The sequence below is a fragment of the Cydia amplana genome, chromosome 8 (assembly GCF_948474715.1).
Source record: "Cydia amplana chromosome 8, ilCydAmpl1.1, whole genome shotgun sequence".
Lineage (NCBI taxonomy): Eukaryota > Metazoa > Arthropoda > Insecta > Lepidoptera > Tortricidae > Cydia > Cydia amplana.
The window spans coordinates 12,842,221-12,857,692 of NC_086076.1; the positions used below are offsets into that span (position 1 = coordinate 12,842,221).

Here is a 15,472-nt window from a genome sequence, read left to right on the forward strand (position 1 = left end):
TTTGGAGATAAAGGGGGGGAATGGTCGGACAGACAGACAGACGCACAAGTGATCCTATAAGGGTTCCGTTTTTTACTTTTGAGGTACGGAAACCTAAAAAATGCATTAAATCAACAATGAACAGCAAATTGAAGTCAAACAATTAACTTTTTAAATGTTACATTCCATATGTAAGTGTAGTACTTCTTTGGTTACTTTACGATAATAACATGTGTAACACAGTTTTAAACTTACAATCAATGTGCCTTCATTAAGTTCAAATGCTGTAAGAAAATGTCTTCCATTGACATACTGAGCTGACAGTGCCCAATTGTTGGATCCCTTGCGAAAGGATGGCAGGTATTCAGTGGGCTTCAAACAGTACTCTATGGGTTGAGATTTGTCATCTGGAGTTCAAAAAAAATTGAGGGAATAGTTTAATCATTTTGCTTAAAAAAGGATTTCGACAAGGTGAACCACCTGATCTTATAGTAGAAATATCAGAAAATAAAAACTTTGAAAATGCAAAATGTACAAATTTGACAAATATAAGTATTCTTTGAAAAAGCTTTGAGGGATCTTTCAGAAGTCAGTAAAACATTTACAGAAATGACATTGTTTAGTGGAAAGAAAAATACATTGTAAAATTTACTATACAGAAACAGTTAGTAACTATAGCATACAGTCAGCAGCAGAAGTTGCTAAGCGGGCCAGGTGTTCAAAATGTTCTTGACGCGACTTTATTGTTAAGAGAATAAGAGTGTCTCAAGGTAATTTTGAATACCTCGCCCGCTTAGCAACTTCTGCTGCTGTCTGTACAACAACTATATCTATAAAAAAATCTTATGGCGTTATTCATAAACGGCTGCTAACTTAATCAGTAATAGTCATATAACATAATGAAATATATTAATGTAGCAGCTTCTTTCAAAATGCTGCTGCAATACATATAAACTAGTGATGTACCGACTATTGATTTGGCCGACTAATCGGCGCTCGGATTGCCGATTAGTCGGCCGACTAGTCGGCCAGATCATTAGTTTAGTCTAAGTTCGGTTCAAATGTACTAAAAAACAATCGTTTTACCACTTTCGTCGCGCTATTTATCATATAGTAACGCTAACAAATTAAATAAAAAATCCTTAGGTTATATTTCATACGGCGACCGCACAATCCGACATAAAAAAGCGACCACAAGGTCAATAATTTCGAACAAAAGTTTTTGTACGCACCCTAAATAAAAATTTGGGTAAAATAGGTAAAAAGCTTATGAAAATATGTGCTGTTTATTTCTTTTTGTCCTGTTTTTCTGTCACTTATCTGCCATTTTTGCCGACTAGTCGCCGACTAATCGCCGACTACAAATGAGGCCAGATAGTCGGCGGTACATCCCTAATATAAACATGTTACCTTTACTGCCACCCTGACTAAAGAGTGTGATCTTATCCTTGGAAAGCTGTTTGATGTAAGACATGAAGCCATCACGCTTGTCAGCCTGCGCTCGACATTGCTGCAGCCAGTTGTAGCCGTATGATCTGTGCTCTAGAACTAATTTCCATTGCTGTGACTTTCCTCCAGAAATCTGAAAATATTGAACTTGTGTAATTTTGTCTGGGGTTATATTTTATCATTATTTTACTGCCATTATTATCTGCCTCATAACTCATAAAGCAACTGTTGATACAAACAAATAAGCTGACTTAGAAGTTTTCATTTCACTTGTTGCCAAAGCTAGATTACCCTGATAAACTCTTAAAACCTTATTATTAAGGTATTTAAAATTACTAAACATACATTTTAGGTCAATCTGGAGAAGGAGAAGACCATCTATAAGGGAAGACTGTCTATAAGCTTTTGTTGCTTTTAACTCTAGCATATATACACACAACATAAGGATTGCGCCAAGCGAGACATGCACGCCTTCAACATCCCGGTTCACAAATGGGATGAACTTGCCGAGGACAGAGTCAAGTGGCGCAAACTGGTATCTATTATAATACAGTGGTGTGCTAGATTTCTAACTTAAGAGATAAAAAATCAGTACCTATAAATTCTGCCATATGAAAAAAAAAAGAATTACCAAGAGAGCAAGTAGATCTAAAGAATCATCAAAGCAAATCTGCAAGTCTTTTATTTCACTTGAAACTTTACATTCTCCAACCACGCTTTGGGATTCCAAGCTATAAAATGTCACTGTTCCAATCTGTAACAAGTTATAAAAAAATACTATAACGAATTATGTTTTAAATACATTAAACAGGAAAAACATGTATTATATATGGTGGTATATTTATTATGTGTGGTGTTAAATAAAAAATTTCTATGTCTATGTCTATGTCTATATTAGGCAGAAATAACTTACCTTAGAGCCAATAATAATTATGTTTTCAGATTCCTTAGTAAGCCACCATACAACGGTAGTAGGCTTTGGAATATTGGCGAGTGGAAGAACTGTGACACTCGAGAGGGACCACTTACAATCAAATGCATTTTGAGGCGTAAATTGAGGAAGAAACGGAACTAGCAAGATCTTCTGTTCGCTAACGATAAGAACCCAAGTACCACTAGGTTCAAAACACATACAGAAGATCGGGTTATCTAGGAAATCCCAATCAAAATTCTTCTCTGAGCGTTCTGATTCACGATTAATATAGAAGAATAATAATTCCTTGTTACTGGAAACAGCCAAGAACTTTTTTAAACCAAGTTCATAGAAGCTGTACGAAGCTATATCAAGATGAACAAGGACATCTAATTTAAATAAACCAGAAAAATCTAAATTTTCACTTAATTGGGCCATAATGTTTTTGTAATGTAATATTTATTTATATTGACCTCATATTGACACAATTTTGACAAGAATCAAGGAGAATGAACTAAAGCCCCCCATTCACACTCCTACCTTGTAGTCCGCCTCATTATGGTTCTTCTACACGTTGGCCCAATCTAGTGGTCCAATATGATGGGCCAACGTGTAGAGAGGATAGTGGTTTCGGTTGGCTTATGGCGCGGTGAATGGCGATGGTATGGCCGCGGTGTCGGTTTTTCGTCCGCATGGTTCCTCTACACGATGGGCCAACGCCGGCCACTCCAAGGGACGCATTTATGCGTTACAGGGAGCAAGTGATATTGCTATCTCATTCTACCGCATGGCTGCGTCCCTTGGAGTGGCCGGCGTTGGCCCATCGTGTAGAGGAGCCATCGAAGGTAGTGGGCCAGCGATGGCGGTTCGCATCTACACGTGGCCCAATCCACAGTGCGCGCTCGAACGCGGTCGAGTGTGGACGTTTGTGCTTAGTATCAATTTACGGTTTTTCTTATTAAAATTACGAGTACGTGGCCTCATTATGGAAGTAATGAAAGAATAGGAAAGGGAGCGTTCAAGTATTACGTAACGAACTTGGGGGAGGGGGGGGGGGGTCTTGTAAAACGTTACGATGCGTTACAGGGCGGGAGGGGGGTTTGAACTACGCGTTACGTAACATTGTTCTTTAACCCTTCAGGTACTTTACGCCACATAATTGTGGCATTTAAGTAAAGAAATGGTCACTTGGTGGTTATGTAATGTTTTACTAGGGGGAGGGGGGGGTACAGAAAAACGTTACGGCGCGTTACATGGGGTGGAGGGGGGTCAAAAATGTTCAAAAATTGCGTTACGTAATACTTGAACGCTCCCAAATTTACGCAGACAGTACATTTACAATTTAAATAAATAAAAATAACAATACATACTAATAGTTGAATGAATGAATATTAGATACATATCTAACTATACATACATAGTAAGTACCTACACTGCACAATTTGCACAGCTATGTTGGTAAGCTAGTAACAAAATTAAATAAAAATTATAATATGATCTAAAATAATTTAAGCAAATTATAAGGTAACATGAAATTAAAAAAGATATTTAATTAATTTAATTCTTTTTAAAACATTCATTTATTTTTTTTCGGGAGGTATGTATTATTAAAAAACTCCTGCAGCTTCTACGCTATTTTTTTAAATTTACTTGATATTGGTACGTGGCGTATAGATAAAAAAGATAAATTGCTGCAACGGAGCCTTTATGTAGGATTGTGTATGGGGGTCGCGGACTACGTGCCGTCCTACAACACCCAAGTAGGATGCCTCTTGGGTCCTACAAATCCTGCAAGCCCCGCCCACCGATGTATTTCGCCGCGCAGAATTGTGTGTGGGTTGTCGTCCTACGTTGCGGACTGCCGTGTTTGACGTATGACAACAGTGCGCGCCATTTTTTTGAAATTTATAAAGAAAATCGCTGTTTGTCGAACCAAAAATCACCCAATCACTCCAACAAAAATGGAGGAATAGGCATTGCAACAATTATTACCAATACTTAAGAGATATGACGCACTACTCTGGCGAATTTTTAGCAGTTTCTTTTCCCACACTCTTTTTTTTTATCCAATAACCAGAAAATACATAGCAGAAGAGCTATTTTTTTTTTATTGCACGTAACATTTTCAAGTAGACCGACACTTGTGAGAAACGAAGTATAGATGATGGACGGCAAAACAGTACCGTGCAAGGCGTACTACAATGTAGGAGGGTGTGTGAGCTATATCCTACTCTGTAGTCCTGCGTGCCGGACTACATGTAGGAGTGTGAATGGGGGGCTTTAGTTGCCATATTTGACATTTCATTTCAACCTTGACAATGTGTGTATTCCAGCAAAAAAATGTATATTTAGTTTTAGGCGCATTATTTCAATTTTGTGGGGAGTGAGTGGATCGATAATGAGTAAAAATATGTGGTAACAAATAGATTTATATATTGTCACTGTAAGTATTCAATATTTGTATTTAATTGTCATTCTTTAATTTTAATTTAACTTTATTATAATTAGTCGTCAATAATGTAAAAACAAGTTCATAATACATGCTTATCCAAGTGCATAAAATAAATATTTATAAATTTATTTCAATTAAGTGTTTACATAACATAAGCTTATGTGATTTATGGCAATTTGCGTAATAACCTACAAGGCATGACTGTGTTGCTTATGAACATTCTAAATTATATAAGTATCTATTTGCAGAATTTAGTCTGTTGTCCTCCTGATACCATAATGCATGCCGCGTGTGGCATGAGGCTCCTACAGGCTACGAGCCCTATCAGGAGCCAACATAGGTCCATTTCAGCATTCAATCGAGGCATAGCAGTACTTTTCAACCCAAAAAACTTGCTACTGACCAACAGCTTAACATCAGGAATATTTATGTTTTTGGGAGACTTGGCACAGCAAGAGTTTGAATATCGATCTGAACATCTTAAAAAACGATATGATTGGGCAAGATCAGGTATTTAAACACAGAAAGTATACCAAAATATTGTAGTTAAATAAGGCCTAAATGATCCGATAGACCTTGTATATTATTTTTTTATGTTTCAGCAAGAATGTTAACTGTAGGAATACTTATGGGTCCATTACACCACTACTATTATGTATATTTAGACAAAGTACTACCTGGTGCTGAAATTAAGACAGTTTTCAAAAAAATTGCTTATGATCAACTGTTTGCATCACCTGCAACTATTTTATTTTTCTTTATTGGAATGGGTATGCTAGAAAACAAAAGCACTCAAGAAACAAAGGATGAGATTGCATACAAGTTCAAGTACACATACATTGTGAGTGTTTTATTTCTAATTGTTTTATTTTGTGTAACTTCTGTCTACTAATGACATATCACAATTACCTACATTTTAACCTTTTATGATTCAAAACTTAAGTCATATGGAACAGTTATAAGAATGTTACTGTAGAATGTGTGCAAAAACCCCTAAATAGGCAAAGGGTTAAGTTTTTTATTGAAACTTGAAGGGACTATCATAGGGACCATCATTTAAAAGCGAGAGGTATGGGGTCATCCATTAATTACATCACACGTTTAGGGGGAGGGAGGGGGTCAAGAAAATGTGACATATTGTGACATGGGGGAGGGGGGAAACACAAACTTTGTGACGTCACTTTAACTTCATCAGTAACCGAAAATTTATTTAAATTATTTTATTCGCTGTACATTTAAATAACAAGTTTTTAAAACGATAATCGTTTATATTCGTTTAATTTTCTTTCCTAAGCAGTTTTGGGTTATAAAATTACTAATATTTACATTGTCAAAAATATTTCGATAAAATATTAATAATACTTAGGTACTTAATAAGATTTGGCGATTTCGTAGAAAAAAATGTGACGTCACACTAGGGGGGAGGTGTTTGCCAAATGTGACCTAGTGTGACAAGGAGGGGGGGAGGGGTCAAAAAACCTAGAAATTCGTGTGACGTAATTAATGGATGACCCCTATAGTGAAAAAAATGTCATTATTTATTATAACAACTTTGTTTCAGGGTGACTGTTTGTTTTGGCCGCCAGTACAGTTCATCAACTTTTATTTCTTACCAACAAAATATAGGGTATTTTACATAAATGGCGCAACAATGTTATTTAACGTATTTTTATCTTATATAAAACATTTCGATCAATATTGATGCATTTACCTTATGGTAAGGGAGGTCAAGAGGATTTTTTTTTGTTACTGGAGCATGTCAGATTAAGACATGATATCTTGTACCCGTGAAGTTGTTGGTCTGTTTGTTGGTGGGCATTTAAAAAACCATTAAGTATTTTATTGTGGTTTGTTAAGTACAAAAATCCCGTCATGGGCTCCCCTACTATTTACTTCAGCACAACCAGTTCTGTGATGTAAAGAATGTAATGTAAATATTATGTACATAGTTATAGAAAATATATGTAAAGTGTAGTAAAATTCGTTTGATGCTTATTGAAATGAACTTCTTTTTATGCTGTTACCCTCTGTTGGAGTGTGGGGCTTGAATTAGTCCTGGGCAGATTGGGTAACCTTCCCCGCGCCCCCCAATAAAGTACAATAGCCTCGACGGTAGTGCCCTGCCTACGAAGCATGAGGTCGTCGTCTATCGTCTAGTACAAAATAATGTAACTACCGTACCATTTCGTACCTTGTCACAGTGACAATCATGAAAGTCGCTAGGGACCTCATACTATTGTCACTATGACAAGGTTCGAAATTATACTGAAATTAAATTCCTTGAAATTAAATTAAATTTCTGTAGTGGTATGTAGCTAGTAAGTTAAGTATAGATATAGTTTAAGCATAAGACGCGACTCCATGTAAGACAGTGATTAAAGAGACGTAGTCCTAACACGTTGTTTTCACTCAAGTCCGTTCCCGCCTGCCCCGCACAGCACATGGCGACCTTGCCATTGACGCGCGAACGCGTTTCGCTTCGCTACAAGGACATTAATTGTAATTAAAAGGAAGTGCTAAAAATGAACAGATATATAAAAGCGCAGGACTCAAATTAATTATGTGTTATATGAACTTTTCATTCGTGTGGTGCATTTTCAAACGTCGTGGAGAATTTATTTTATAAAATATGGGCAAGTCATATTCAAAACAAGAAGAAAAGGAGGTGATCATCACTCAAAATGCAGCCGGGAGTAATGCAGCAACTACGGACCAGTCAGAACAAATACACATCAATAACTGGCTTCTGGGTACAATTTTGGCTGTTATTGGATTAGCCGTAATTGTGTATTTATTCAGAAAATATAAGGAGCAACAGAAGAAATGGATTAGGCGCCAGATTAGATCGGAGGTGTTACCAGGTCTGCAAAGAAGATTGTCATGGAAAAGGAAGGCGGAGCAACCAGAAGGAGAAGCGGAAGTTTAAAATAATCGTAGATGGAGCAACGGTTACAGGACATTTACAGTGAGTTACAGTTAATCCATGTTAATCTACGAAAGTTAGGTATTGATAAACGGTTAAAGCGAAAAGATTATGTACGACAGAAAATAGATAGAGCAAAATCACTTTACGATAGTTATGAAAATATTGTTAGCTTATTAGATAGTGAGATAGTGGTCGAAAGTGCGTATATTTTAGATTTAGTTATACAAAATATAAATTTAATATATAAAAAAATCTTGTCATTTGAGAATCAAGAAATTCTTAGTAAAACAGCCACAATGGATAAATTCGATATCAAAGCGGCAGCCACTTTAATCCCCGTAATGAATGGCACGGAGGAAGTTACGGAAAAAATTATAGAAAGCGTAGAAATGTATGAAACATGTTTGACAAATGATAGTTGTAAAAAATTGCTGATTTCTTTCGTATTAAAAACACGTCTCAACAAAGCTGCAAAGCTTAAGTTAAAACAAAATTATGATAAGATTTCAGATTTAATTTCAGACATGAAAAAATACCTGCTTACAAAAAAATCGGCATGTTCCATTTTAACTCAGCTTAACAATATCACTCAGAAAGAAATGACGGTAAAGGAATACGGTGACAGAATCGAGGAAATGTTTGTAAATCTCACGATTTCGCAAGCGGATTCCAATGACAGCGCTTACGAAATTTTGAGACCTATAAACGAGAAAATGGCGGTTAAACGATTTGTAGATGGCCTACGAAATAGGAGGCTAGGAACAATAATTTCAGCCCGGGACTACGAGTGCCTCAAGGACGCGGTGCGAGCGGCCGAAGACGAAGAATCGGCCCAGCAGCCTTCGCAAAACATATTTCTGAACTCCGTGGGAAGCAGAGGTAAGTCCAACTATTTTTATAACCGACACAGACCCGTTTATCAGGGTTACACGAACAGAGGCTACCGAGGCTATGATATTAGGTATCCAGGTGCAGCGCCAGGCCGCGGAACCTTCGCTCATCGCGGCAACCAGTATGTGCGACAACCTCGTTTACAACATCCGCCAAACTTTAGGGGGAGATACGGCTATTATAGGGGTTCCCGAGGCAGCCGAGGCAAACCCATTTTAACAGCAATCCCCAGGCCGAACGACGTAAATAAGGAACATTCCCAAAATAATGAATCGATCCAGTTTTTTCGATTTTAACGTGTTTGCTTATAACGGCGGTTACGATTTCATTACGATCTATATTAACAACAAGAAACGAACTTTAATTTTAGATACGGGGGCAGGTATATCTATATTAAAACGAAACGTGATATCCGAGACCGATATTGTAAACAAAGACATTGTTATAATTAACGGCATAGGTGGACCGCTTCGCTCGAATAATTATGCTGACATAATGATAACGCTTGAGAACCAGGACGTGTTCGAACATAAATTTCACTTATTCGACGAATTACCATTTATAGAGGATGGTATTATAGGTTTAGATTTCATGAGAACTTACATTGCGGATATCAGCTATAAAAACGATACTTTAACCTTGTTTACTAGTGAGGGAGAGAGTGTGGTACCAATTCATAAGAGTAGCGATTATGATTGTTTAGTAATTCCAGCGCGGAGTGAATCAATGCATTTACTACCATTTCATACGAATAAACAATGCGATTACGTAGTTAGAAATAAACACCTTATGGAAAATATATTTTTGGCAGGAGGTATAGTCAGACCGAAAAATGGGAAAATCCCCGTTCAAATTTTAAATACAAGTGAAAAAGAAATTCGATTACCGGTATTTGACATAGAGACGGATATTTTGGATAATTTTGTATTGTGTACACTCGCGGACAATAAAATTAAACCGGACGTTAATAGGGTGAAACAATTATTACCACTTATAAATTTAAGTCACTTATCGTTAGAAGAAAGGAAATCAATAGAAATAATATGCGCAAAATTCTCAGATATATTTTATTTAGAAGGAGATAAATTAACTACAACAAATATCATGACTCAATCCATAACTTTAAAACCCAATACTCAACCTGTATATACCAAACCATACAGGCTTCCAGAATCATTAAAACCAGAAATAAATAAACAAATTAATAAAATGTTGCAAGAAGATATTATTGAAAAATCCAATAGTGAATGGTCAAGTCCTATATTATTAGTTCCAAAAAAAGAGGATAGCACAGGTAATAAAAAATGGAGATTAGTAGTGGATTTTAGAAAAGTTAATGAAACTATACAGGATGACAAATTTCCCCTCCCGAATATTACGGAAATTCTGGACGCACTGTCAGGAAGTATTTACTTCAGTCATCTAGATTTAAGTCAAGGATTTTACCAAGTAAGCCTAGAGCCGGAAAGTAGGAAAATCACAGCATTCAACACTAGTACAGGGCAATATCATATGAAGCGTCTCCCGATGGGTTTAAAGATATCAGCGAATGCGTTTTCAAGGGTAATGTCAGTTGCACTGTCAGGACTAACTTACGAAAAATGCTTCGTATATTGTGACGACGTCATTGTATTTGGTAGAAATCTGGAAATGCATAACAAAAATTTAATCAAGGTATTTCAGCGATTCAGACAAGTTAATTTGAAGCTTAATCCCTTGAAGTGCGACTTTCTTAAGAAAAATATTTTGTACCTTGGCCATGTTGTTTCTGCCGAAGGAATTTTACCCGACCCAGCGAAAACAAAAATACTACAAAATTACCCAGTACCCACAAACGCAGAGGAAGTAAGAAGATTCGTAGCGTTTTGTAATTATTACCGAAAATTTATACCCAAGTTTGCAGAAATAACATTACCATTAAATTATTTAAGTAGAAAACATGTACCTTTCGTATGGTCCAAGGAGTGTGAGGAAGCGTTTACACATCTTAAGAATGCATTAGTTACTCCACCAATTTTACAGTACCCGGATTTCAGTGAAAATAACGAATTCATATTACAGACAGACGCTTCCGGTAACGCAATTGCGTCAGTACTATGTAATTCAAATATGCGACCAGTAGCATATACGAGCAGACCCCTTAATAAAGCGGAACTCAACTATCCAACAATACAAAATAGTAGTTTATGCAACAGTGATATAATAAGGGTTCTTAAAATTCAAGGGTCGAAGTTACAAAACTCGACTACGTCTCGTTTTGTAACTTCGACCCTTGAATTTTAAGAACCAATTATGAGCTGTTGCATACATTACTTTTTCTATGACAGCTGCAAAAAAAAAAAAAAAAAAAAAAAAAAAAAAAAAAAAAAAAAAAAAAAAAAAAAAAAAAAATAAAATTAAAAAAAAAAGAGTTATTATTAAAAAAAAAGAGTTATTATTAAAAAAAAAAGAGTTATTATTTAAAAAAAATTGAGTTATTATTTAAAAAAAAAAAGAGTTATTATTGTAAATGAAAACATACCTCTTTCAATCAAGATGATCGGAACTTGTATCTTTAAAAAAAATAAAGCAGTTGTATTATACTCATAAGATGACTGCTAGCAGTCATCTTATGAGCCTATAGACAAAGCATTCAAATGACATTGCTTTAGATATCACTGTCAGTCATTTAATTGACACATTTAAGTGCTGGAGTAGAAAAAGAACTTTTAGCTATAGTGTGGAGTATAAAATATTTCCGACCTTATCTTTATGGTAGAAAATTTACAATAATGACCGACCACAGGCCATTATTGTATCTTTTTGGGATGAAGGATCCCTCAAGTAGACTTACAAAATTTCGTTTAGAGCTAGAAGAATACAATTTTCAGATAAAATATATAAAAGGAAAGGATAACGTAATAGCAGATGCATTGTCAAGAGTAATTATAACTTCCGATGATTTAAAAGAGATAAACCATAACGTTTTAGCGGTATTGACTAGAGCACAGAAAAAGAGATTAGATGATGTAAGGAAGGATACGCAAGGTAACCCTAACATATCTTCGGACGAGAGGCCTGATCAACCTCGAGTTGCAGATATATTACGGAAGCCGAGCGATATAATAGATTTAACGTTTGTGAACGAAAAAACTATAAACGAGTTAAGACGTCAAAATAAAGTAAATTCAGAAGAAAAATGTTTAGTGTTTGTAGCAGTCGAAAAAACGATATATATAAATCTAAAATTCCAGTCACATTTCACGCGAGACGTATTTGTGAGCGAATTGAAAGATTTTTGCGAAAAAAATAATATAAGAAAACTATGCATAGTAAAAGATATTAAAAACGCGTTATTTATAAAAGAAATTTCGACTGAAATATATTCAAGAAAAGAATGGACCGGTCCTCAATTATTAATTGTTGAAGGTGTTAGGAAAATTGTCGACAATGATGAGAAAACATTTATATTACAAGACTATCACTTGCTGCCTACGAGTGGGCACGCGGGTGTAAGGCGAATGACGAATAATATAAAACGGAAATATTATTGGCCTACTTTAGAGAACGATGTAAGAATGTTTATAAAAAAATGTTCCAAATGCCAAATAATGAAACACTCACCTATTTTGAAGGAGCCAATGGCCATAACGTCAACGGCTGAATCGGCATTTGACAAAATATATTTAGACATCGTCGGCCCTTTAGATAAGGATATTGACGGTAATGTATATATACTCACAATACAATGTGAGCTCAGTAAGTATGTGGAGGCGTATGCATTACCCGCGAAGGACACCGTGACCGTCGCAAAGGCGTTCGTAAGTAATTTTATACTAAGATACGGTGTTCCCAAGGCAATAGCGACTGATAGAGGAGCAGAATTCATGTCTTCAGTCATGGTAGAGGTATGTAAGTTATTGCAAATTGACAAACAGTATTCCACAGCTTATCACCACCAATCTTTGGGTGCCCTCGAAAACTCTCATAAAAGCTTACGTAACTTCTTGCGCATACAATGCGATGAACATATAGATACTTGGGGACAATGGCTACCGTTTTGGTGTTTTTCATATAACAACACTGTACATACTTCAACATCCTATGCACCCTTTGAACTTGTTTTCGGTAAGAAATGTATTTTACCAAGTAGATTATGTAATGATATTGTTGAACCGGTTTACAATATTGACAATTATGCTATAGAGTTAAGATATAGGATACAATTAGCTAATAAAGACGCACGTAAAAAATTAATTTTAGATAAAACTAAGCGTAAAGAAGTGTATGACAAAAACGCTAAATCAAATGTGTACGAAAAAGACAGTTTAGTTTTGTTAAGAAGTGAAAAAGGCACGAAAATGGACAAAGTGTTTCAAGGACCATACAGTGTCGTCGAAGATTGTGGACTTAATATTAAAATATTGAAGGACGGTAAAGTGGAATTAGTTCATAAAAATAGAATAAAACAGTATTTCGAATAATAGCATTTTCTTAATGTAAAAAAAAAAAAAAAACTTTTATTTTTTTTTCTTTTTCTTTTTCACCCCAGAGGTGTAGTGGTATGTAGCTAGTAAGTTAAGTATAGATATAGTTTAAGCATAAGACGCGACTCCATGTAAGACAGTGATTAAAGAGACGTAGTCCTAACACGTTGTTTTCACTCAAGTCCGTTCCCGCCTGCCCCGCACAGCACAGACTGTACCCACAACAAGCCATTTACAGTCGATTTGTGTAAGTTATCCTAGGGTCCGTCTCTGGCACACCCACTTTGTTAGTAGAAAAGGCGGCAAATTTACGAAGTGTAGGCGGGAAGGGTTGATCTCCCATAGAAAATTTGAATTTCGCGCCTTTTTCTACTGACAAGTTCGGTGTGTTTGAGTATAGTTCACATTTGAGTAATTATAGCTGATCAATCAATCTTGTCAGTAAAAAAAGGCGCGAAATTAAAATTTTCTATGGGACGATACCCCTTCGCGCCTACATTTTTCAAATTTGCCGCCTTTTTCTACTGTCAAGATCTGGTTGACCAAGTATATAAGCCGTATCCAGGCGAGCGATTTGATACGGAAAATAATTGGCGCCAATCTCATCTAGCGTCCACACGTACACAATTTAATCACCAATTTGCATTACATAGATTCTAACTTCGAAAATTGGCATTTTTGTGTCAGCACGGCCTCCCAATTTCATCAGATTGGCAAAAAATTGTCTCGTCTGGACTCCACTCTACTGATAAATACAATATAGTTGGTCAAACCAATTTGTCAGTAAATAAGAACAAAACAAACTATACTCATTCTTTTCTTTTGGGAGCTAGTACTAGTGTAAGACAAACATAGTATGATTACCTATCTCTGTCTATGTTTGAAATGAGACAGTCCTTTGACAAACTATAGAAACGAGCCTACTGTAAACATTTGCATGTTTGGCAGTAGGTATACTTACCTAAATATAAGTTGGCAAATTTGATAATGCAAATCTAATTAAAAAAATAAATCCTTTATCATTTGAAACATTTTATTGCAATATTGACAAAAAAGTACAAAATCACTTTACAATGTTTAAATATAAGATGAATTTAATTATTTACTTCATGGGCATGATTACTGATGTGCCTAAGGAAACTTTCCAAAATTTTTTACATTTTTGTATGAGAATTGAAACTTCCCAATTTTAAATTTAATTTTCCTATATTTCCTAGTGAAAGTTTCATGAAATTTCCGAGAATTTATCGAATTTTATGGAAACTTTCCGCAACTTGCACATCTGTAGGCAGTATCATTAATTACACAGCAGGTATCAATCAATCACCATGCACCTATAAGTATAACAAACTTAGCCTCTATTAATATGTACATAAAGACCAGAATATAGAAGTTCGTGTTATGTTAAAACTGCAAATGAATTTCGTACTGACCGCCATTTACTATCTCTATCGCACGCGCATTATTGTATCGCTTTCCCGCTCGCAGTGGCATTGACCGCCGGCACATGAACGAATCAGTCAATGTATAGTACGGCTCTTCTGAGGTGAACTTTTCGCTTCAAACCGTAATCTTTCAAACAAAGGCCATTGTCTCTATTATCGCAAAAGCGCTTGCTCCCGACTTGGCACGTGCCAGTACAACATTCATATTGAAAAACAACCGGTATCGTCATAGTATTAAGGTTCAAATTTAATGTCACTGATATTCTAGATATTACGTTTTGGTAGTGTAGGACGATAAACCGCCCCGAAGCGATACCGCGCTCATATTATTTTGATACTTAGTGTGGTGTTAAAAATGAAACGCGGTTATTTATTATATTGTTTTATTTAAATTATTAGCTTGCGGTGGTAAATGTAATAATTTACAAAGGTGCAGCTGCAAGCATTGTTATTTTTTCTTATCTTTAAAATAACGATACTGTGAAATTAGCACCTCTGATGTGATGCCGACGCATAGTAACAATAAAAACACTGATAAGGCAAACGTGGAGCTTTGAAGCGTACAGATTTTCTAACAAAACGTCACGTGTCAACGGTCAGAAGAAAGGTCGGTTATAATATAAGAAAGAAATTGATTATATCTGATTTTTTATGACACGATTTTATCTAGTAGTACGTATAACTGTTTATATACCTATACGGAAAAATTTTGATTATACCTATGTTAAACTTATTAATCTTAAATTTACATTGTTACCTTAGATTTTGTTATATAACAAATATACAACGCTTTATCATAAATAACCGTGTTTCATTTTTAACACCACACTAAGTATCAAAATAATATGAGTGCCGTATCGCTTCGGGGCGGTCTATCGTCCTACACTACCAAAACGTAATATATAGAATATCAGTGACATTAAATTTGAACCTTAATACTATGACGATACC

At 35.6% G+C, this 15,472-nt stretch overlaps 2 protein-coding genes across 2 annotated transcripts in view; one reads left to right on the forward strand and one right to left on the reverse strand.

The window, feature by feature from the left end:
* The window catches only part of LOC134650325 (uncharacterized), a 30,202-nt gene extending 27,394 nt beyond the window's left edge, over positions 1 to 2,808 (reverse strand). The window contains exons 1-4 of the mRNA XM_063505285.1: positions 2,342 to 2,808; positions 2,060 to 2,182; positions 1,390 to 1,561; positions 235 to 386 (exon numbers count right to left, since the gene is read on the reverse strand). Of these exons, the coding sequence (XP_063361355.1) occupies positions 235 to 386; positions 1,390 to 1,561; positions 2,060 to 2,182; positions 2,342 to 2,779 (885 nt within the window). The 5' untranslated portion in view covers positions 2,780 to 2,808. The remainder of the gene's footprint in view (positions 1 to 234; positions 387 to 1,389; positions 1,562 to 2,059; positions 2,183 to 2,341) is intronic.
* Positions 2,809 to 4,738: 1,930 nt separating this feature from the next.
* On the forward strand, positions 4,739 to 6,530 carry LOC134650571 (mpv17-like protein 2). Its single transcript, XM_063505525.1, has 4 exons — positions 4,739 to 4,784; positions 5,042 to 5,303; positions 5,396 to 5,634; positions 6,355 to 6,530. The coding sequence occupies exons 2-4, from the start codon at positions 5,072 to 5,074 to the stop codon at positions 6,493 to 6,495; spliced, it is 612 nt and encodes a 203-aa protein (XP_063361595.1). The 5' UTR covers positions 4,739 to 4,784; positions 5,042 to 5,071; the 3' UTR covers positions 6,496 to 6,530.
* The last annotated feature ends 8,942 nt before the right edge of the window (positions 6,531 to 15,472 follow it).

Coding starts and splice junctions, on each gene's coding strand:
- LOC134650571 (XM_063505525.1), top strand. CDS start 5,072: ATGCATGCCGCGTGTGGCATGAGGCTCCTACAGGCTACGAGCCCTATC. Junction 5,304..5,395: donor ATATGATTGGGCAAGATCAG/GTATTTAAACAC, acceptor TTTATGTTTCAG/CAAGAATGTTAACTGTAGGA. Junction 5,635..6,354: donor AGTTCAAGTACACATACATT/GTGAGTGTTTTA, acceptor ACTTTGTTTCAG/GGTGACTGTTTGTTTTGGCC.